We start from the raw sequence: 21,815 nt of genomic DNA, 5'->3' as shown, positions 1-21,815 counted from the left end.
CCCATTTCCCTTCCCTGGCCCAAGACCTCTCAATATGCATACCTCTTCTCTGTTTCCTTCTGGATCTTCTACAAAAACCAATACCTCGCCTTGGCCAGCACTGATGGTGTCAACACTGAATTTGGCAGGCTGTTTCACCATATTTCCATGTGGTTCAATTCCTGCAGGAATAAAAGGCTGTGCTTAGCTGGCTGTAAAGATGACATGCAGAAAGCTTTTACTTGCTAAACTGTGATGCAAGTACATTATTTCCTAGAATTATCAGCACCAATCTGTAGCTATCTTTGCTCTTAATGTAGCATCAGGACATAATGGTGAAGAAAAGAAGCACTGCCACAAAATATGGGAGGTTCAATTTGTGGCTAACGTGGTTAATTGCTACTGACAGACAAATCCACGGTGATGGGGCTGGTCTTAGCTACCGTCACATTAAACTGCATTTTTAAAATAAATGTAAATACATACTTCTCAATGTACACATTTCCAAATGAATCTTATCCTAACACACAGGTTTTGAGTAGCGAATTGTATTTCAAAATTTGGAGGTGTGCAGAATCCGAAAAAACTGTGTATTCATCTGTGATGTGTAAATTAGAAGTTTGCTTTAAAATTCTTAGTGTTGCTTAAAAAAGAAAAAATCTAGCGTAGACAACATCGATACCCTAGATTTTGGTAGCTTTCTGAATATACACGTGCATTAGTTTTTCATGGTCTTCACAGGATCCCTGCTTGTTTTCCTTTGGTAGAACTTCTGTTCCTCTCCAGGTTCTCATCCCATCCCCTCTCATTCCAATCCCACTCACCAGCCTGCCTCCATCCACCTCCAGTTCCCTTGTCACTCAACCACCCAAGCCATGCCCCTCTTACAGCTTAGCCAAATGGCAGCCCAAGTCAGCTATGGAGGAATAGGTTACGGAAGCTCCTCCGCAGACACGCCTCATACTGAGGTCACCTCAGCTGCTGAGGTTCACAACGAGAACAGCAGGATGCTTGCTGGGGAACCCTGCGTGTTCCTCTATAACTTGCCCAGACCACCCACCACTGACAACACTCACCTGGGCCAACCATTCACCCACCTGCCTAGGATGCCTTCCTGCTAACCCTCTGCCTGGGCAGTCTGCCTATCAGCAGTCATGAAAACTGCAGTGTAACAACATTCTTACCATCTTAATATACACCAAGATATATTGTATTTTGCTGTATTATTTGAATACAAATTGATGCAATTTGTGCAAAATAAAAGCAGCATTCAAAATACAATTAAAGACCATACAGCACAGTGGATTACAATTGCTACAACAGGCAGAAATACCATTAAGTGGACTGGACCCTCTGCAACTTTCTAGGTGGTCCATGATGGAAAAATGTTTGGGAACCACTGCCTTACATGAAGCAACTGGTCCCCTCCCACTGACAGTGATGAAGTTTAGGTTTACAGCTTAGAACAAGACAATAGCCTTGCTAAACTGGTTCTCAAAGTGGGAATTTTCATGTGAAAGTAGGAGTGGCTTTTGGACTATTTCCACATTTTTCTGAATCTCAGCACTGCACTAAACGAATACAATGCAACTTGGAAGTTTGTCTACAAACATGATTTAAATAGAGCAAGAACCAACTGGTCTTTTAAAGCACAATAGTTTTGAATGTATGTAACAGGATAAAAGAAACAATACACGCAAGTTATAAGAAAAGCATTTTAGACCTCACCTCTGCCATACGCCCTTGCCTTCTTTGGATTAAGCTTGGGCTTCAAAGGCGCACCAGGTTTCAGCTTTGCTTTGGGAAACTGTGACAAGTAGGTCATTACAGAGTGTTCATCCACATCAGGGTGTATGATTTCTTCAGGAGCGATGACCTGGTAAATAAGGACATATTTTCATTAGGATTACAACATGTGAATCCGAGTTCCCCTCATACATTCCTACACATCCAAATCACTGCCCGTCCAATAAATCCCTAAGTTTGGAAATATAGTTAACCAGTAGCATTCCTAAGAGCAAGAAGCCTTTTGAAAGATTACACCGTGTAATTGCAACACATAGAATTAAGTGCACTTTATTTGCACACATAGCTTTGTAGCTGGGTCATTTGCAGTTGAGTTACTACTGCCAGTCAAAAAGTTATGATGCCACCTTCCTCCCAACAGCCAATCACTTGAAGTTGCACTGAGTGTTTTACTGGTCCCCCTAAACAGTGCCTAGGTTCTATGTACAAACTTTTTTAGACCTGTCAAATAAATACTTCAGTAGCACCAATGCAAAAGTACATAACAGCAGTCAAGGCTCTTAATCTTAGAGAAACGCCGAGGCAGATTTATTGAACTGGCACTGGCACAGTAAGTCGTAAGTGCTTTCTTTTACTGGAGCAAATAATGGGCATAATTTGAGTTATTTCAATAAAGGCAGAGGACTATTAAGTGTTTCTAGCAGGGATAGGATCCAGCCCAACCTTTAAAGGAAGGGGGGCTTATATCCTTGTAAAAATGAGAGGGGAAACTCAAGTTTTTCAATACTGTACGTTTGCGATTTATGCACATTTGTGTGCATTCAGCTTTATGGGCTTGGCAAATAAAAATAAGAGGGGTGCGTGGGGATCCAGGTAGCAACTGACAATTCCACCTACCATTGAACCCAAGAGAACTTTGGATTTAGGCACGATTCCCAGAATGTAACCCATGTATAAGTTACGGGCTTACTGTACACTAAAGGGGCAGCTTTCAAGGAAGCAGTCTCATCAAACGTATTCTGTGTGGAGGACCCACTGTTTTTAATCATTTGAGACGATGACATTTCATACCACAGCAGGTATTTTTAAGCACAGCTGAATTTGTGGGACCGGGACCATCAGATGCTACAAGTAAAATTATTTCTGTTCATATCCTGCCACCTGGATAAGCTGAAGCTCAAATATCATTTCTCTTCTCCATACCTGAGGGACACCCAGCCAGTCATCTGCTTGCTGCATGGCTTCACGGGCATTATCAACAGGCTTCTTAGGGTCCCAGGTTTCCCAGTCTGGGCAGAGACCTAGCAAAGCAAGAATTATAAAGTTTAAAATACTATGAACATCGGGAAGCATTTACACTTAGCATAAATCCATTTTAATTTTAGCTAGCAACTGTCAAGGTCTACCCACAGAAGTGCACTTGCATTACACAAGAGTAGGAAGTGGAGATTATAGCCTGGTAGCCAAGGTTTTCAGACTGCAAAGTCAGGATATGTGAGATAAATCCTGTCCGTATTGTTTGGCCTCCACTCCCATTTGTGAGGAAAGAGATTCAATGCCAATCAGAGATCTAACAGATTAGAACTGCCTACTATCCACTGAGCTACACTGACTGCTGAACCACTGATTGGCTTTTCCAGTACTCCATGCTGCCAGTCTGGTCAAATTCTATGATTCTAACAAACTGCTCTCTCATTTACAATATGCAACAACTAAAGATTACCCTAAATTTCTGGATGCAACATTTATCAAGTTGTTCTGCAGTGCTGAATTTTCAGAAAATTGTTTCGCCAGAAGTAGGAACAAATACGATGCTAAAGAATCCTATTGACAACAGAAGGAGTAGCCAAAATGGTCTTCTGCCACACTCTCACCAACCCCGGCCAGGGGTGACAGCCAGGGTTAGTCCACCAACATCCTTTTTTTCTTAGCTCAGAAACAGGTGCCAACATCTATAAGGCTACTGGCTACTCCTGGATCACAAGAAGGTTAACTTAGCCAATAGTCTTCTCATTCACTTGAGAGTTGGGTGCAGCAAAGGTAACAGCTCATAAACACGACAAAACAGCTCTACTGCTGCATTTACATCCAGGATATTTTGTTTAAAAAACAACTGTAGAAAAGCTTTTAGGAATCCGTGCAATACTTCATGAAGCTAAAAACGTGCTGCTCAACAACTATGATTGGACATTTTGGAATCCATAAAATATGTACCAAGTTTTTTTATGACGCATTGCAAACTTAAAGCAATGCCTAAAAGTTGTGAAACCTTCATTAAGGGTTCCTGACTTTTATACAGACATTTAGAGCTTGTTTTCATAGGTGTGACTTCTAGTCAAGTACAGGACTTCTCAAAGCAAGGGAATCTTATTTACATTAAGGTAAAGATAAATCAACTGCTACTGACATAGGGCGAGAAAATGGAAAGGTCACAGGAGGCTTACCTGGAGCACAGCTATCAACGAGGGCACCTAATGCTTTGCCATCTTGCCAGTTTTGGTTGAAGTTCGTTATTGGCAAATAAGGGATTTTGTTCTGAATCCATCCCAAGAGTCTCTGTTTGGGAGTCTGTTTCTTGGCATCGTCATCTCCTTCATCTTCCCACACTGGCATAGAGATTGAGTAATGGAGGATAAGGGTCCATACTAACCCTAGGATTAGCTTCAAGTTCCCATCAACAATAGCTTTACTATCTGAAAAGAAGAAGAACAGAATTACTACTAAAACCACCATTAGGCATCAAGTCAAGCTGAAAGGTAACAAATCCACTTAAAGGCGTTTGCTTTGAGCCACCAATCTAACCACACAGGAGTCAGGTGGATAATATGACTGGCAGACACAATGGTTCTTTCTATCTACCCAGGTATCTACTGAGATCTTTTTACACATACTTTACTATATGCTTGATTCATGGTTGGAGTAGCTTCCTCCAAGTTTCTTCTCAAGCCATCAGTTCAGCTGTCTACTGTCAACAGACAGATCATAATAATGTGATCTTAGGAACTAGGACAACCAGCCTATTGTCCTCAATCCAAGACCTTGCCCTACAGGAGAGCGTAAAACAGTTTATATACTGTCATTATGTACCTCCATAGTAAGTGGCAGTAAGCCAATCATACTAACTGGTAGATATCCCAAAAGGGTAGAAATCCTTTGCTCTGGTTTCTCTTCAAGAGTGAATCAACCGTGATTTAAGATTAATGTTTTACTCAGCTTCTTACAGAATCTGCATAATTGCAAAATTAAGCAGATTGGCAGCAACAGACCTTGGGTTTAAAAATGGGGGTGGAAACCATGAGCTATTTCTACAACACAAACCTTTCTTGTAGAAAGGTACATTACATGGTGAATAAGATATACAAAGACAAGATGGAACCAATCTGCATCAGTCATTTAGAATTTAGAGAACAAAAGGAGCATTTACACAGCTAGATTTCCATGCTATTGCGAATTTGGCTATAGCTTATTCACATCAGTATGAAAATGTTATTTTTAGTCCAAGTATTTCCCCTCCTTATCACTCAACTATTAGTAGCAGACTTTCTACCAAGCTAGAAATTCCTTAGTACCCTAGTCAACATTTGCCCAGGACACATCAGTATGTTGATGAAACTAGAAAGCCAAACAGATGAATGTGCTTCTAAAATGGCATCATGCCGACCAAAATGGACTTTGAAAGCAAGCTTCCCTACTACCTAGCTCAGATGTATAATAAGCAAAAGTTCATTTCTATATTGACTCTTACAACAGCTATTTGTGACTGGGTACCAAAGAGATCTAGAAATAAACTTAAAATGAGTCCTTGCATAAGTGATACTGCGGCTAGAAAACTTATGAAGCGGTTTGCAGTGTACCACCACTCTGGCCAGTAGTAAAACCAAAATCACACCAGGGAAATTTAAAGATTCATAGTTATGAAAACAAGTCCTTCCTGGGAACTCTTATCCAAATATTTTCAGGACTCACATCAAGCCCTATTTGCCAGGTCTGTTTGAACTAGACGAGGACTCACAGACTATGGCAAGGCACTGTCTCATGATGAGGAACTGCTCACCTACACAACTCTCTCCATTGCAAAGCTCTATTGTAATGTTTCTGGCCCCAAGCACAAATATATTTCATGAGCAATTAACAGTGGAATTTCTATCTAGCCACTGTCATTTGTTAATTGCATCTTAAAACTGCTTAAGCAATACAGCTTCAGTCTGGAGGTTATTAAGGTACATGGCCTGAGGAACAGTGTTTAGCAAAATTGCAACATTTAAGATGTAGACTCACACAAGCCAGGTTTGCAGGGCAGATCAACTGTTGAAGATAAGTTAGCTTTGTGGCTGAATACTGGTCTTTTAACATATGAAGTCTGAGATTTGTCGGATTCCAGAGGGTCATTGCTCAATTCACTATACAGCTACAATATGCACACAATATTTAAAGGGGTGTGCAATCGCCTCTTCTCACAGCTGCAAGGGCTTGCAAGAAAACAGTAGCCTAAAGTAATTCCACCAGTGAACCAAAAGTCGCACAAAGTGTAGGAACTCATTTTGCATCAATTGGACATTTCCTCCTTATGTGGAAAACATTTCTACTCAAAAACTAGTAATGTGTTTGGGTAGCAGGCACCAAATTTTTACCTGCGCATTTCCTAACTGAATCATTGTATTTTAGATAATATGCAGTCATATGAGGGCAGGCCCTACATTAGCTGCTGAGGGATAGAGCTATAATGTAATGAATTGAGTTGCTTAGAGCCATTAGCCACAGGGAAAGATTTACAAGCATCGCTGAAGAAAAACGGTTCAGGCAGAAGCAGGCTTCCATAGTGATACAGGCACCGCAGGTCAAAAGTGCTCCAAATTTAAGGCTGAAACTTTGTCTATAGAAACACAATGGGGAGGCCTTCATATGATCTTGTGTGGTGAGTACTAGAGCATGGGCAGATAACTTGTGGCCCTGCAGATGTTACTGAACTACCATCAGCCCCAGTGAGCAATGCCAATGGTCATAGATGATTGGAGTTATGGTCCAACAACATCCAGAGATGTTAGAAGCTCATATATAAGCTCATCGCCAAATCGCACCTTCAACCTAGGTTACAGTCATTCCAAGACTGTCTAGTTGCCTTTTGGGAGTGGGGATTTAATCATTATTATTCATTTCATTTCTATATCATTTTATGCAGTGATATAAGTTTTAAAAAAACTGCTCCTTTTCCCTTATGGGGTCCCCAAGAGCCCATATAGAATCCTTTTGTAGGTTGTCTATCGGTAGGAAAAAATAACAGAGACCAACCAGAGAATATTGAGAAGCAAAGCAGCTAGTAAGCTTGATCTTTATTGACTGTTGCAACAGGGTGCTCCCGCACATGCAGGAGGACCTCGAACAATGGTGAGCAAGGCCTTATATATCCATTTTGAAATTTCCTGCCCTGGAGCTCCAGACCACCCCTCCATACATACATCACAGAAGGGGTGTAGCCCAAGACCACCCCTCACAAACATAATACCTACATCACAGAAAAGGCAGTCTACAACAGAAATTTGATGGTTGTTGTTTTTCCTGACTGCCAGGTTATCTGATAATGCCTTATCTATTGCCTTTTCTGGTAGTCTGGCCATTCCTTTTGAGATGGTAATTACTTAATTCCTGGGACAATGGGAAGGTTTTTTTTGTTTTGTTTTTCATTTTCTCCCTCCTTGCAGAGAAACATTTGGTCAGTTTGGGAGTTAAAATGGTTTCAGGACTGCCCTCCTGTGCTGCTTCAGATATGTGGTTTATATATTTATGTATGTGTTTGCTTGGTATATTTATGAACATTTATTATATATCTAAGATCTTAAAATTCTTATTACAGCACATTAAAACAGCAAATAAAACAATCCAAAATAAAATGGCGCCAAGGCATCTCTGCCGATCAGCCGACAGTCTATGCCAGAGAAGACAAATTTAGCATACAGTGGTACCTCGGGTTAAGAACTTAATTCGTTCTGGAGGTCCGTTCTAAACCTGAAACTGTTCTTAACCTGAGGTACCACTTTAGCTAATGGGATCTCCCGCTGCCGCACGATTTCTGTTCTCATCCTGAAGCAAAGTTCTTAACCTGAGGTACTATTTCTGGGTTAGCAGTCTGTAACCTGAAGCGTCTGTAATCCGAGGTACCACTGATTCTTTTCTGTTTTTCCAACAGTGAATTGTTTTAAGTATTTAGCTGGTGGCCTTCTCACTTTCAGATGCTAGTTCTTCAGAAATTGCTTTAATTTGTTCCAAATATATCTTTGGTTGTTACCCATGCATTTTAAAACCTGGGACACGTTCAAAACAGTAGTAACATTCTGCCCCTTCTCCTACTTACAGCCCATTGTGAACCTCACATAACTGATCAATACTGAAACTGAGCAATCTCGCAAGTATGTACTTGCAGCCCTGGGAATTAGTCAGATCCTGGAGACCAGCGTTAAATATTTACTAAAAAGAAGAATAGTTATTCAGGCTTATTACTGGCATTTACTAGCTGGGTTAAGTTCTGCACTGCAATCCAAAGAATTCTTTTCAATACAGTCCAGAGGGACACCCAAAAGGACCTTTTGCCTTGCTTAGAAACAGTTCTCATTTTGCCAGCAACCCACTATTCTGCAGGACCACCGTTCAAAAGAAAGTTTACGGATCAGTTTATTCACGAGTGCCTGGACTGGGAAACACCAACTAAAACCTCGTTGCATAAGAGCCAAGTGAATTTGTTAATTTTTAAAAACTGTCCTGCTGTAGTACAAGGAATTTGCTCTTAAGACAATTAGCGGAAACACGATAAGCTACTGTGGTCAGTTTCCTTGGCAACTGGAATACACAGAAGAACTATGCTTTTTACTGGCACGAGCAAGAGATTAGAACATGGGCAAAGGAAGGACAGTATTGTTATAAGCTAGATTTGGCAGCTTGAGAAAACCAGGTTAACTGTCACTTGAAACAGGATAGCTCAGTCGGTAGAGCATGAGACTCTTACGTCTCAAAGATCATGGGTTCAAGTCCCGTCCCCCCACCATTGGGAAAAGATTCCTGCATTGCAGGGGGTTGGACTAGGTGACCCTTGTCCCTTCCAACTCTACAGTTTTATGATATTATGATTCTGGAAGTGACCAAACTGGGACATACCTATGGTGAACAAGCTCCTATGTAGTACTACTGGCCAAGAATGAAAGGCGGCCAGTTCTTAACATAATCACTGGCATAGCAACCATTTGGATTGTGGAAGTAAGAAGTTCAGCAAACAGCACGAACTCCAAACTTTGACACCACTTTGCAACTGGGCATCTTGACTGTGCCACCTGTGCACCTAGTTTAGAACAGCAAGAGCATGGAGAAAAAGGCTGCTCCATTGCAATGGCAGCCCAATCCCCTAGATTTTCCTAACCCAATCCCAAAATAGGTTTTATTTGGGCTTGCTTTCAAATGCCGGGAGCAAAGTAAGTTGAGGGCAGGAAAGTAAGACTTCTAGAAAAGATTTTATGTTGGATTTTTTTTAATGGTTACCAGCAGGCTCTGGGCAGCACACACTCTTATCTGTTCCACTGTTGGTCATCATACTTGCCATTAGCTTGGTTATGGTGTGCAAATTCAAATTTATTCCCTCCAGTTCATTTGTATTTGTTAGCCACACTATTTCTTGAAAGGGTATCCACTTTTTGCAATGATTTCAGCAAGAATAATGTCACTGAGATTGTCTTCTCCTGGCCTAGCCTTGATTTGAGATTACACCCAAGGCTCCTAGGGAAGGGAGACAGGTGTATCATTTATAAACCTAGTGTCCAGCCTTCAGAATTTTGTACTTAAAACTTAAGGTAATAGTTCAGAGCGATTGCTATTATTCTACAAGGCAATACAACTAAAATACAGTATCCCCAGCCATGACATTTCTTTTAAGGGATTTTACAGTATCTCAAAGGGTACGAGCCGCTCTAACTTCAATGGCAGGATTTCTTCTGTAGCCAAATGCACCCCTTCACCTTGGGTGACCCCTTACATTGGGTTCCAGGCATTGAAAATCGGTGTGCCTTATAGGCAGACACCCACCTAACGTGCTTGCTGCCTTCTAGACTGCACCTTTTCCAACCAGGGTTCCACAGGATGCTTGGGTCTGTCAACATTTTACAATCATTACCTGTTTTTACTTTGTAGGTGGATGTCGGGGGCAGGGAGAAAGGGCCATGGTACTAAAAAAAAAAAAGTGTGTTTCCTCTAACCTATAAGGGCTAAAATCCACTGGTATAGCACAGCTATTTTTCCATGAAAAAGTGTAAGCCAGTTTTGTAGGTTTGATGCAGATCATGCAGATAACAGCAGCTAGTAGTACATAATTTGGTAACTTCTCTTTTTTGGGGGGCCTTCCGCTGGAACAGAGGGCAGAGCTTAGTGACACATCTGCAATTTAAAATGACAAATGTGACCACTGAGATTATTATAAACCCGAAGCATGTTATTTTTGGTACTGTTAGCTTATAGTTTTTTTAAAAAAAGAAAAACCACTAGAACTGAGCAAAGATTACTATATGCCTTAAAGGGGCAGCAGCAAAGGTTCTGCTGCCATGCTGCAATGCGGTGTGCATATGCTCACATCCACACACACTTTCACTTGGGAGAGGCACATTGTTCACCAGCATGTTAACCACCAACAACTGACAAGAGAAGAGTCTAAAACATGACCATTAAAAGCATAAATGATGTTTAGGGCCAGAAATAGCTCTGAGGAAAGTCGCAGCAGCCCCGTATGCCTAAATCTGCAAGATGCATTCCTTGGAAGCAGATCACCCCCATGACAAAGCAAACAGAGGGTGCCAAATAGCTTTCTAGTTGTAGCAGAGAGTTTGGCTTCATATGCTTACCTTAAGATAGGTCTTTTAGGCAACATCAGACACAGCTTGTTGAGTTTGCAGGAAATGGCATGTTGCAAGCCATCAAACAATGGAAGCATATGTACACATGTCTCACTACAAATTGTTCCCATTATGGCAGGACATGAATTGTCGTAATGTCTGAAACAGGTCATTCCTCCTGACCTTAAGACTCAAGCCTGTGGGTCCAAACCATAGCAAGAGGACATGATCTCTGAACTCTAGTACAGAGAATAAACATGTTGCAGGAAGGAGCAGTGCAAGAGTTGTGAATAGAAATGATATTTGCAGATTTCCTTGAAGGCAGAACTCCACCATTTGGTCAGAGTCCATGAAAGCTTGCATCATAATAACTGTGTTGGACTTGATAGTGCCACATGAATTTGATGTTCCTGCTACAAGACAACTAACACAGCTACCATTCTGGACACTGATCTTTTCAGACACCAGGAAAGAGCCAGAGTATGATACTACAAGGAAAATACAGAACATACTAGAAAAGGCGTGGGGGAGGGGGGATATGTGACTATCCATATGCTGCTGACTACATCTCCCACCATCCCTGGTTGCAGCTGATGTGAGTTGGTCCACCAAGTGGAGGGCCACAAGATCCCAATCCCGCCATCATCAGTTGCCTTACAATGGCTGCAAATGCATCCTTAGGTGTCTTGTAAACTAGGGAAGATAAAGCTGTTGCACGTCATGTTTCAAATCAAGAGTCTGTTGCAGACAGACCTGTGGTTCTTTGGGTAAAGGGCCACAAGGACCCATTGTCAGCCCTCCGGGGGCCACATATCAAAATGGGTGCGGCTTAAGTGTTAGTATTAAGTGGGAGGTTTTCATGTTACCCTGAAAGCAGTGTGAACTGAACCTCATGCAACCAGAGCCACATTAACAAAGTTCTTCTCCCAAGAGGATTGTGCTTTTAAAGAATGCGGTAGGCATTTTAAATAAAAAGGTATGGGGTGTTAGGGGAGGGATGGTAACTCTGGTAGGAGACACACTGTACCCCTCCTGGGGTAGTTTGTCCACCTTTAGTCCCCATCCTGCACTCAGCTCTCACCTGTGGCTCCTAGAAGCTGTCAGCATGTGACAGTAGCCACACCCGGGAATGGCTTCCATTGGCCAGCTAAATCAGGTGAGGATAACCAATGGGTCTCAAACCCTTGGTAAGTTAGCGACTTCCCCCTGCATGCAAACGCAGGCTCTGGTGGATTAAGCAAACAAGACCAATAGTGACTCCAACAGCCTAGAAGGCAGCTCGTCAACCTGGGAAGGTAGCCCATCTAGAAGGAATACTCTGATCTTAAAACTCCACTGCCTTATGAGATAACTTCAGGAGAAGAAATGGCTCAAGAATAAACCCTACACATATCCAGAGTATAGTCCTTAAGACGGCTGGATGGTGCCTTGTACCCCTCCTTCTGGCAACTCCTGCAGCCACTCTGGTGCCAAAAGCATTGCTCTGCTTTCCTTTGAACCACAGCAGTGAGTCTGGGGGGACAGTCTTGTACCCTGGGCAGCCCAGGAGCTCCACACACACTGCCCAGGCTTGTGCCTCAGGGAGGTCACTTTGGTGTTGCTAATTTGACCTCTTGAGACAGATGCCAACAAGTGGGATGCCATGAAGTATGGGAATGAATACTGGGGTGCTTTATTATGCTGCTTAGAAAACATCTGTGGCACATTTGCTAAGTGATCACTATTTAAGTCCAAGCTCAGGTTTGTTTTCCACCAGTTCTTGTTGTCACTTAACATTTACCACCACAGTTCTGAGTTAAGAGCCTTTTGGCTATTAAGATCTGGCACTAGTGGTATAACAGGAGTCAGCACCTGGTAATGCTTCCTTTTCCAATAAAATTTTTCTACAGCCAACCTGGAGAACTTTGGTTCCATTTATTACTAAAACAGAAACTTCGGCTTTCGAAAAGCCCTTCCTGTGTCCTTAAAGCCTGCTGCAGCACGCTTTGAATAAATGACATCATTGGCAAACTTGTTATGCTGACAATAACCCCCAGGAGAACAGGCCCCCCTCTTACACTAAGCAAAGCACATTCCACATTAGTGAGGTCACCCCTTGTTCCCCATGTATGTGAAAAGCCCCCAGAAGCTGCAGATGAGATCAGTTTGCTTCGTTACTGGCTTGACTGGAACACTGCCTTGCGAAGCATCCGAATATTGATGCACATATTCCCAGGAGATTTTCTTGGCAGCCATTCTAACCTGCACATGCACAGAACCATTCCCCAATCCCCCAATGCTGCCATTCACTTCGACGCAAGCTGCCTCAAGCGTTTATAGAGATCTCTTGTTTTCACTTCTATGGCAATTGCTTTGGCAGCCCAAACCTATGTCAGAGGTTCTAGATTCATTCATCCAACAACCGACGGGTGAATGGATGCTGTGGAAGCAAGCATCCTGAAGGACAGAGCTGCACACTGGACCCCCAGGGCGCTGGCGGTCAAGGAGTGGCAGCTCCAATGGAAGCACATGACAACTGTGCTAATCGCTGCTAGGCCAAAGTGGCAAATCAGGAACAGAATGGGTGGGACAGTCCAAGACAGGTTGTGCAAAACAATGTCAGGAAAGTGCTTTCAGAAGTAGCACTATAGTCAACAGCTAATGGTGTGGAAAACTATTGTCTGGAAAGCCCTACGGTTACGTCTGCACCCACATTCACCCACCATTCCCAGTAATCTGCCGCCATCCGTATGAGTACAATAGTGTTCTGAAGTAGCCCTGCCTGCTGATTAAGGCTCCAATCCTGCATTTCGTTTCAGATATGCCAGAAAGGAGGTATTAACTTTCCCACAACATTGTTCATGGTAGCCGTCTAGACATACAACAATGCCCCCCTTCAAGTTGGCTGCTTGAGGCTGCTGTCTGGAATATTTGTTCATGGGTCTATTTTCAGGCAGGCATCCCACCAGCCTGTTCTCCGAAATACTAGAGTGCCTACTCACGAATAAAATGCACTAGTCAGTGGCTACACATCACAAGCACATGAAAAGCAGTAATAATGAGAAAACACCAATTCCAGTGATAGGCCATTTAGGAAGGAGACAGGACACCCATCACCAGGCCTCAAAAGGAACTGAACGCTCTGGTAAGTATTTATGTTTCTCAGCTGTGTATCTAGATCAACTAGCCACTGACTCTGGAATAGGGCAGCCATATAAAATAACTGTTTGAAAGGCACATTACACTTATGGCTCCTGCCTAGCATGCTTCCATGACTTCAAACCTCACTTCAAAAACAACAGCATATGTCTGCAGAGTAAGATAAGATGCTCCATCTTCCAATGCTATTAAATTTAGGTAAATATAGGTAGAAACTCCCATTATTCTGCTGTCAAAGAAATTGGGGGGTGGATGGGGGGCAGAAAGTATGAAGCCTTGCATGGCCCCATGAAATTATAGAAACCTATAATGAAAGTGTATCTAAAATACACTAGACTTCCCCCAAACTAGTGAGTTCGAGCTGTTGCTGGACTAACTTCTACAATCCCTGTTACACCGGCTGAAGTGAGTTCAGGTTATCATTACCCTGGAGGACACCAAGTTGGGGGAAGATTGAAATTACAACAGAACTGGAAAATACTAGGAGGATTCAGTGCATGATAAATTGCACAGTCATTTTTGTTATTTTTCCCACAAAAGGCCTCTCACAAACCAGAACTTCATTCTCCAAAAGGCAGGCCAGTCTTGCAATTTGACATTTGCAAGACAGAAATAAAACAATCCTTCCAGAAAGACTAGGCAGAAGAATGCAGGTTCTGTGGGCTTGGCAACCCACACAACCATCATCAACATATGCCATAGTTCAATGCATATTATTCTACTACAAGTAAACATCAACAGTATGCAAAAGCTTTCCAATTGGACAAGAAAAGTGCCACCTCAGATCGAGGCTGGAAGGACTATGCACATCACACTCCTATTTCAGTGGCTAATTGCAGACAACAGACTCTCATTTAAGCCTGCAGTTATCTTTAAGGTGTTTGGCTTTGAGTCTGTGGCATTAAAAGTGGAAATTATGTCAGCTTCAAGCCACTGTTGCCTTCTCATTTCCTGATCGCAATACCCTCTCATTTGATAATACAGAGTCTTGTCAAAATGTATGGTTTATGCAGACAATTATTGCTATTTACAGTTCATACACAGATCATAACTACATCTGAGGTTCCTGTTGCCAGGAAGGCAGCAATCAAGGAGCAATGCGCTTTTTTTTTCAACATTAACTAGATATATGCATTGACATCCTTTATATGTCTCTGCAGTATGTTCTGCTATAAGTACCCTGTCCAGAACAAAAAATCAGAACCTTCTTGGCAGTCTACATTTCCTAAAGTTGTCCTTATTACAGCGACCTATCAGAGGTCAGGGTGGTAGACCTGGAATAAGTAGGCCCAAACACCTTTGACTTGCACTCTAAAGGGAGTTGTGCAAGATCTCCTTAGGCTTCATTATCTAAAAGCACAATGGGAGCTTATTTTTAGCTTTTCCTAAAGCCAAAGCCTTTGCAATACCAACTATCGAACTATTTGGTATCTCAGGTAACAGACTAGCTAGGTCTCAAAACCAGCCAACTAAACTTCTCTCATCTTGCTCAGTTTTGATCACTAAATACTGTTCATAGGAACTATTCAGAGACACAGCCCTCAATGCTCACCTTCACTATGAAGAGTAAACTACCACCTGGTGCCCTTTGTGGGGGATCAGATAAGGCTGCTTCATAGAGGGATGGCCAATGTGGTGACCCCTAGAAATTGCTGACAGATAACTCCCACCATCCCTGATCACTAGCCATGCTGGCAGGGGCTGATGGGAGCTGTAGTCCAACAACTTCTTCTGGCCTTATCTATCCCCAGTGGTAGAAGCATGCAGACTCAAAATACTGGAGACCTCCCAGAAACAGGAAAGGGTTCATCTGACCCAGGCAGGCTTGGGGTGAAGCTGGAAGTGGTCATCTTTCCCACAACTAGCTTACCCCAATATTTGTTCCTTATCCATATACCGTATTTTTTGCACCATAACACTCACTTTTTTCCTCCTAAAAAGTAAGGGGAAATGTCTGTGCGTGTTATGGAGGGAATGCCTACAGGTGGCATGCCTACGGATTTTCCTCCTCTAAAAACTACATGTGTGTTATGGTCGGGTGCGTGTTATAGAGCGAAAAATACGGTAAATATGCTCAAAAAAAGTCTCATAAGATTCCAGTTACTCATCTGCAGCAGCTTGTTTTAGCAATCAGTCAGTAGTAGAGGCTACATGGTTAGTGACAAAGTCTGGGGAGCTTCCAAGAGCAACATCCACAGCATTAGCAAGCATGTTTACTCACACTGGGTGTGGGTCAAGATGCTTCCAGGCAGCCATCACACCAGCAGAGGACTGCACAGATAAGTGAAGCTATTTAGATATGGTAGAGCCAAATATCTTCTGTGCAGCACACGCCAAACACTAAAGCCACAGTGTATACGGGTTTTTTAGAGCCAAAACCAACACGTTGGAAGTAATCAGAAGTGATTACTGTTTGGGGAAATCCTTGACTACAATGTACACTTTGATTCAGTTTTTCCATCTGAAACCATCCAGAGTCACCACACATAACAGGATTGGTGAGAGGAAATCCCATTCATGCAAGTATGCACAGTTCAGCCAGGCTCCATCACAAGCAGAGAGCAGCTTTCAGAAAAAGGAAGTGTTCTAGTCAAAGGAAAAACATTTTAATGTTCATAGCCTGGTACACCTCTTAAAACTTTTTGATACACGCAATATTTGGGCTACTTCCTCAAACTAATCTGTTTTAAAGCATTTTGATCAAGGCAAGCAACGCAAGACTCATGGCATAAGCCTAAAAAATGTTCCCATTTTTGTTAACAAAACAACCAATGTTTCACCCAAGTCACACTTATTGTGGCCGCCACATTAAGCCCTGGGCCAAAAATTACAGAATAGAGCCATAGAACTGCAGAGCTGGAAAGGACCCATCTAGTCCCCAGTCACCTAGACTAAGCAAGAATAGGTGAGAGGCCAGAGGCCATCTTGGCTGTCAGTCCTGGAAGAATTTGACCACAACCAAAATTTAATTGCAAGGAATAAGTGATCAACTGGGACCAGTACTTGTGGGAAGGGATGCTTTCTCTCTCATCAACATTAACCGAGGAAATGGTTTGCCTGTGCAGCTTTGAGAGACCAGTTTGCCTTCATTAGTTCAACATCACCTCCAAGAGAGGAAGATGGGCAGCACTGCTTCCTCTGCCCAGCACAGACATTCTTCAGTGCCCACACCAAGCAGGCCAGTGACACATGTCTGACTAGGGGGACTCTAAGAATTGCACACAACCTATTAGACATTTACCACACATAGGCAAGGTTAGTCTCTCTTTTAAAGTTTATGAATGGCATCCCATGAAACATCACAAAGCCATTAATGCTCAATAAAGTCATATGTAAAAACTGCATCAGATCTGATACAGATTGGGATATTAAAAAAAATAAAATCCACTTAAAGGGCTTTTTCAAAAAGGAAGGCCTTCAATGGGAGTCAAAAAGGAAAGGTCTGGTGTATAAGTGGGAGGGTGCCACCACAATGAAGGTTCAAATACTACATCAAACAGAATGGATCACCTGATAAGGTCATATCTGCAGGAGACCCTCTTCTATAGAAGACAGTGATTGGTTAGGTATGTAAAGGGGTGAGACGGTCTTTTAGGTATCCTGGTGGCCTTTGAACACCAATACCAGCACTATGAACTTAGCCAGATAGCCGATTCATAACCAGTGCAACTCTTTTAGCAGCAGGCAAGACATCTGTGCAGCTTTCTCTCCTGAAGAGGAACTGGTATGCCACCACCGCATCCCACACAGAGCTAGCCGGAGTCTCCCCCATCAGACCGGCACCCTCCTATCAGCAGCAATTCAGACTGGCTACAGACCCACTGCGGATGCTCCTTGCAAAGAAGTGGCAGGAACACCATTTTTGAAAGGGGTTCTTTTTTCCCCTCTTGGCTCACTGCTTGACGGGTCTTTCCCCTGAAAAACACAGAGGCTGCAGGCGAGAGCGGAAAGCCTAAGTAAAATGTGTGTTAAGATGCAATACCAGTGTATAGGGACTTTCCAAGTCTTTGAGTCACTGGCACATAAACCTGCTCCTCAGCAGTTTAAAGTCAGAACCTTGCAAGTGTCTGAGCTGACCATCTCCATTTCCTGCATTAAGTTGCAGCAGGATACTGTTGCTGCAGGGCCACTAATTTCCTCAGCTGCCTACCGAGTTTCAGTTCCCCAAGCTCTTTACTTTTTCTTTAAAAAAATAATTTTTATTAACCGGCCAATCAAATCAAATCACATCACATAAATTCCGAATTACAAAGCCGAATTTTAAATTTTGTTGAGGGGACCCATATTTCAAGATCCGAAGGGGGATTCTGATCATCTTCTTGCTACTGCGTTAATGCCCCAAGCTCTTTACAGTGGTACCTCGGTTTACAAACTAAATCCGTTCCTGAAGTCCATTCTTAAACCAAATATGCTCTTAAACTGAGGCACACTTTCCCTAATGAGGCCTCCCGCCACCAGCGCCCTTCCATGGTTTGGCTTCCATTCGTAGATCCAGGTAAAGTTCACAAACCGGAACACTACTTCCAATTTTGTGGAGTTCGTAAACCAAATAGTTCATTAACAGGGCTGTTCGTAAATCAAGGTACCATTGTACTCAGAAATCCCACCTTTCACTCCACTCCTGAAGAGCCCCATCAGCCGCCACAGTGCCCAGAGAGAAGTTTTCCTTTGCAGTTTGTAGAGCTCCAAGCACATTTTCATGTCAGCTGTGCTGCAGATCAAACAGTTATCTCCACCTCCACACAGAAGTCTTTTTAAGATTTCTGCCTCCCACCCCCACTAACTTAATTGAAGTTTGGGCCTGGTCCCACTCAGAGCAATGTTATGTCAAAGCGGCCTTCACTTCCTAAGAGGCAGCAAGTGGAGCTGTGCTGCTAAAAGCATTAAGCCATTTCGCTATTCATTCATAAAGTGAAGGAGCACAACTTAAGCGTTATTTTCACCTGTTTAATCCAATTAGGGATCCCACAGCAGCCGATGAAATCAGAAAGTATAGTACTTGGTCAGGTTTACACCACACCAAGTTTCTAACGTCAGAGTTAAGGGCGTTGGCACAAGTCCCAGTTCAGTTGTCAGATCATGGTGGTTATTGTTCACCCATTTCTTGAACTACTTCCAAGACACAGAGCACCGCAATGCAAAGTGCACATGAAACACTCAGGCTGCCTGGGTGGCCTCTATCATTGTAGCCCATATGGATGCAATACCCTAGCTTTTAGCACACTTAAAAAAAATGCACTGCTATAAAGAATAAGACTTTGCACCACCACAAAACTATGTTATGTCTTTGACTTCTACTGAACAGAACTTGGGGGAAGGGGCCACAGATAGTGAAGCCTGAGTTTTCCAACCCTTGCGCCAGAAATATAAAGCAGGCAAGTGGAGAGCGGCTCCCATCCGTAAATAAAGGGGCCAGGAAGCCACTGGCCCTACTTTTATCTCAGCTTCATGCTAATGTTTGGGGGGGAAGTCTTAAAGCAAGAGAGTTGCTTCATGTATTTAATGGGAAGAGTTGGAAGGAGAAAAGAGTGGCAAACACACTTGCTGCAGCCAGCTTCCTCAAAGCACAGAATGTTTTTTTAATTAATCCTACCCACTCCTCCCAAGTTCCCAGCATGTGATAGATATGAGCTGTTTGCAGTGGAGCAAGCATTTCCTACTTTCCTTTATCAACAGCAACAAAAAAAGCACTTCTAAACAAATTAGACAAATAAAACACATAGTTGCATAGGGGGTGGTGTGAGGAGAGAAACACAAGGAGTTAGCAGTTCTGGTACTGAAAACAGATTCCTGGGCTGAGCATGTCCCCCAGAAGCTCCCTAGGATACATTCAGCCCCACCCTACCTGCAGACCCTATTTTGAAGACCATGAGATGCCAGCAGAAAATACCCAGAAGGAGGTTCCCCCCAAGTCTGAAGTCTGCCCACACCTGTGGTAGAGGATTTTTGGGAGACAAAAACAGTACACACAGCATGAAGTGAGAAACCCCTCCAAGTTAAAATTACCTACAGTGTGTGAATTGAATCTCAAGTTGCAAGTAGTGATTTATGTAAGTTTGTGGGACCCCCTGCCCTGAACTCAAGGAAATGACCCGCCATAGGTTACCTTTTCCACGTACCAATTCCTTTTACAGAGAATAGTAGTATAGAGCGAATCCATTAAACGCTCAATTAAAGCAGGAGCAGCAAGGCAGCAAGCCCAGCACTCACAAACAAACGCTGGATAGAAGGAATAGTCTTCCCTGGCTCACAGTGGGAGCCTTGGTCTTTTACCTCCACTATGACAGCTCAATAGCACCAAAGAGTTATGCCCGGCCTACAGTTCTCTAGAACTGTACAGAAGCATATTTCACGTGATGAATTGAGTACATCTTTGCCAACAGTCGTTCTTCAGATTAACAACGCAATTCTGCACAGATGGTTCATTTTTACATGACATGATTGCGCTGCCAGCAGCAGCAGCGCCAGTTTCTCTCCTTTCTTTTTGGTCGTGTTGAAGGGTCTCAGAGGATTTTCAAGTCTATTAAACCCAAATGTCCCTGCTTCTCTCTTACAGGAGAAAACCTTCAGAGCAGAGGCAAACAGTGTGAATCTGTTTGCAACCCTCGATTTTGCATACTCAGAAGTAAGCCCCATTGAACAATGGGACTTATTCCTTAAGCATGCATAAGATTACAGCCAAAGTCAATAAGCCCGTCTCATTTGGAAGCTGTTCTATTTTGTTGCATTCCCATCCCACTTTTTTCCTCCAAGGAAATCAGGGTAGTGCACATGGTCCTCATTTAACCCCCACAACCACCCTGTGAGGTAGATTCAGCTGAAAGGCAGTGACTGGCTCAAGGTCACCCCGTGAGTTTCATGGCTCAGCTCAAGCTATAGCCCAGGCTTCCTCAACCTCGGCCTTTCAGGTGTTTTGAAACTACAATTCCCATCATCCCTGACCACTGGTCCTACTAACCAGGGATCATGGGAGTTGTACGCCAAAAACATCTGGAGGGCTGAGGTTGAGGAAGCCTGCATAGCTGCTAAATGTTACTTTTAAAAAATGGGAGCAGTTGTCACTTGTTTATGCCAGAATTCCAGGTTTAACCAAATACTGTACCTGCAAGGATCATAACACTGGCAAGCACCTAGCAGGCTAATTCGTTTTTGCAATCTCCATCTTTAGACTTGAAGGCGTAGCCCATTTAATTTTTATTCCCCATCCCTTGCTTTCAAACTCATCTCACCTGATTAAGAGTTCTGGAGAACTTGAAAGCTTGCACATTTCATGATTCTTGGCTTGTCCTAATACAGGTATTATATAGCTATGGGTGTTGGGAGATATTTTTCATCCCAACACAGTTGTCTTTGTTGGTTTGTTTTTATGCCTCATTTAGGTAGCTGTCTTTCATTGTAACTGCACCTGCCCTCATATTCATATTGTGTGTGTATGCGTGTGTGCTTGTAAATATATACTGTACATTAGATATCAGGATTTATCCAAACCTCTAAGAGGATTACATAAAATATAAAGTATGCATTAAAATTTCTGATGAAAACCTATTTTAAAAACAAGTTCTTCTAAACAGACCACATTACATATACTACAGGCAGGAATTATTCTAACTTCCCAGCTAGCCAGGGCTGGGAATATGTTCTAAGTTACCAGGACATTTAGATGCCCAGGCAACCAGGCACACACGCACAAACATGTCATTGGAAGGGGTAGGGCAGAGTGAGTCAGTGTTTCATGTCCCTGTGTCACACGACTATAAACTGGGCAAAAAAAAAAAGCCTCCTACACAGCAATTTTATCTACAATGATTTTACATTTCACCCCATTATTAAAACCTAGCACATTACAGGAATAACAATTCTTGTGTTCACTAGCAATAAAGCAGTAATGCCAGCTGAAACTCAGTGGTAAAGCCCCGAGATAAGTAACTGGGCTTTTCAAGTAGAGGATGATTAAGGAGTCAGTCAACAGGCAGAAAGCAATCCTTGAACCTTGGGTTCCTCCTCAGGAAGTTTGTCTGCTAAATCATTGTTCTAGGAGCAAAGGTGGCGAGTTGTGCTTTGCAGCACCATTTCCACTGTGATAATCTC

The 21,815-nt window shown here is 42.8% G+C and overlaps 1 protein-coding gene across 5 annotated transcripts in view; it reads right to left on the bottom strand.

Annotated features, from left to right (window-relative positions):
* FLNB (filamin B) overlaps nt 1-21,815 on the bottom strand; it is an 82,992-nt gene that overhangs the window by 53,432 nt on the left and 7,745 nt on the right. For all 5 annotated transcript variants that reach the window (XM_081899395.1, XM_081899391.1, XM_081899392.1 and 2 more), the window contains exons 2-5: nt 4,170-4,418; nt 2,929-3,026; nt 1,708-1,855; nt 43-161 (exon numbers count right to left, since the gene is read on the bottom strand). In XM_081899395.1, coding sequence (XP_081755521.1) covers nt 43-161; nt 1,708-1,855; nt 2,929-3,026; nt 4,170-4,418 — 614 coding nt within the window. The remainder of the gene's footprint in view (nt 1-42; nt 162-1,707; nt 1,856-2,928; nt 3,027-4,169; nt 4,419-21,815) is intronic.

The sequence above is a fragment of the Podarcis melisellensis genome (genome assembly GCF_964234715.1).
Source record: "Podarcis melisellensis genome assembly, chromosome: 2".
Taxonomy (NCBI): Eukaryota; Metazoa; Chordata; class Lepidosauria; order Squamata; family Lacertidae; genus Podarcis; species Podarcis melisellensis.
The sequence above is the reverse complement of the archived record's forward strand: the minus strand, read 5'-3'. Positions and strand labels throughout refer to the sequence as shown.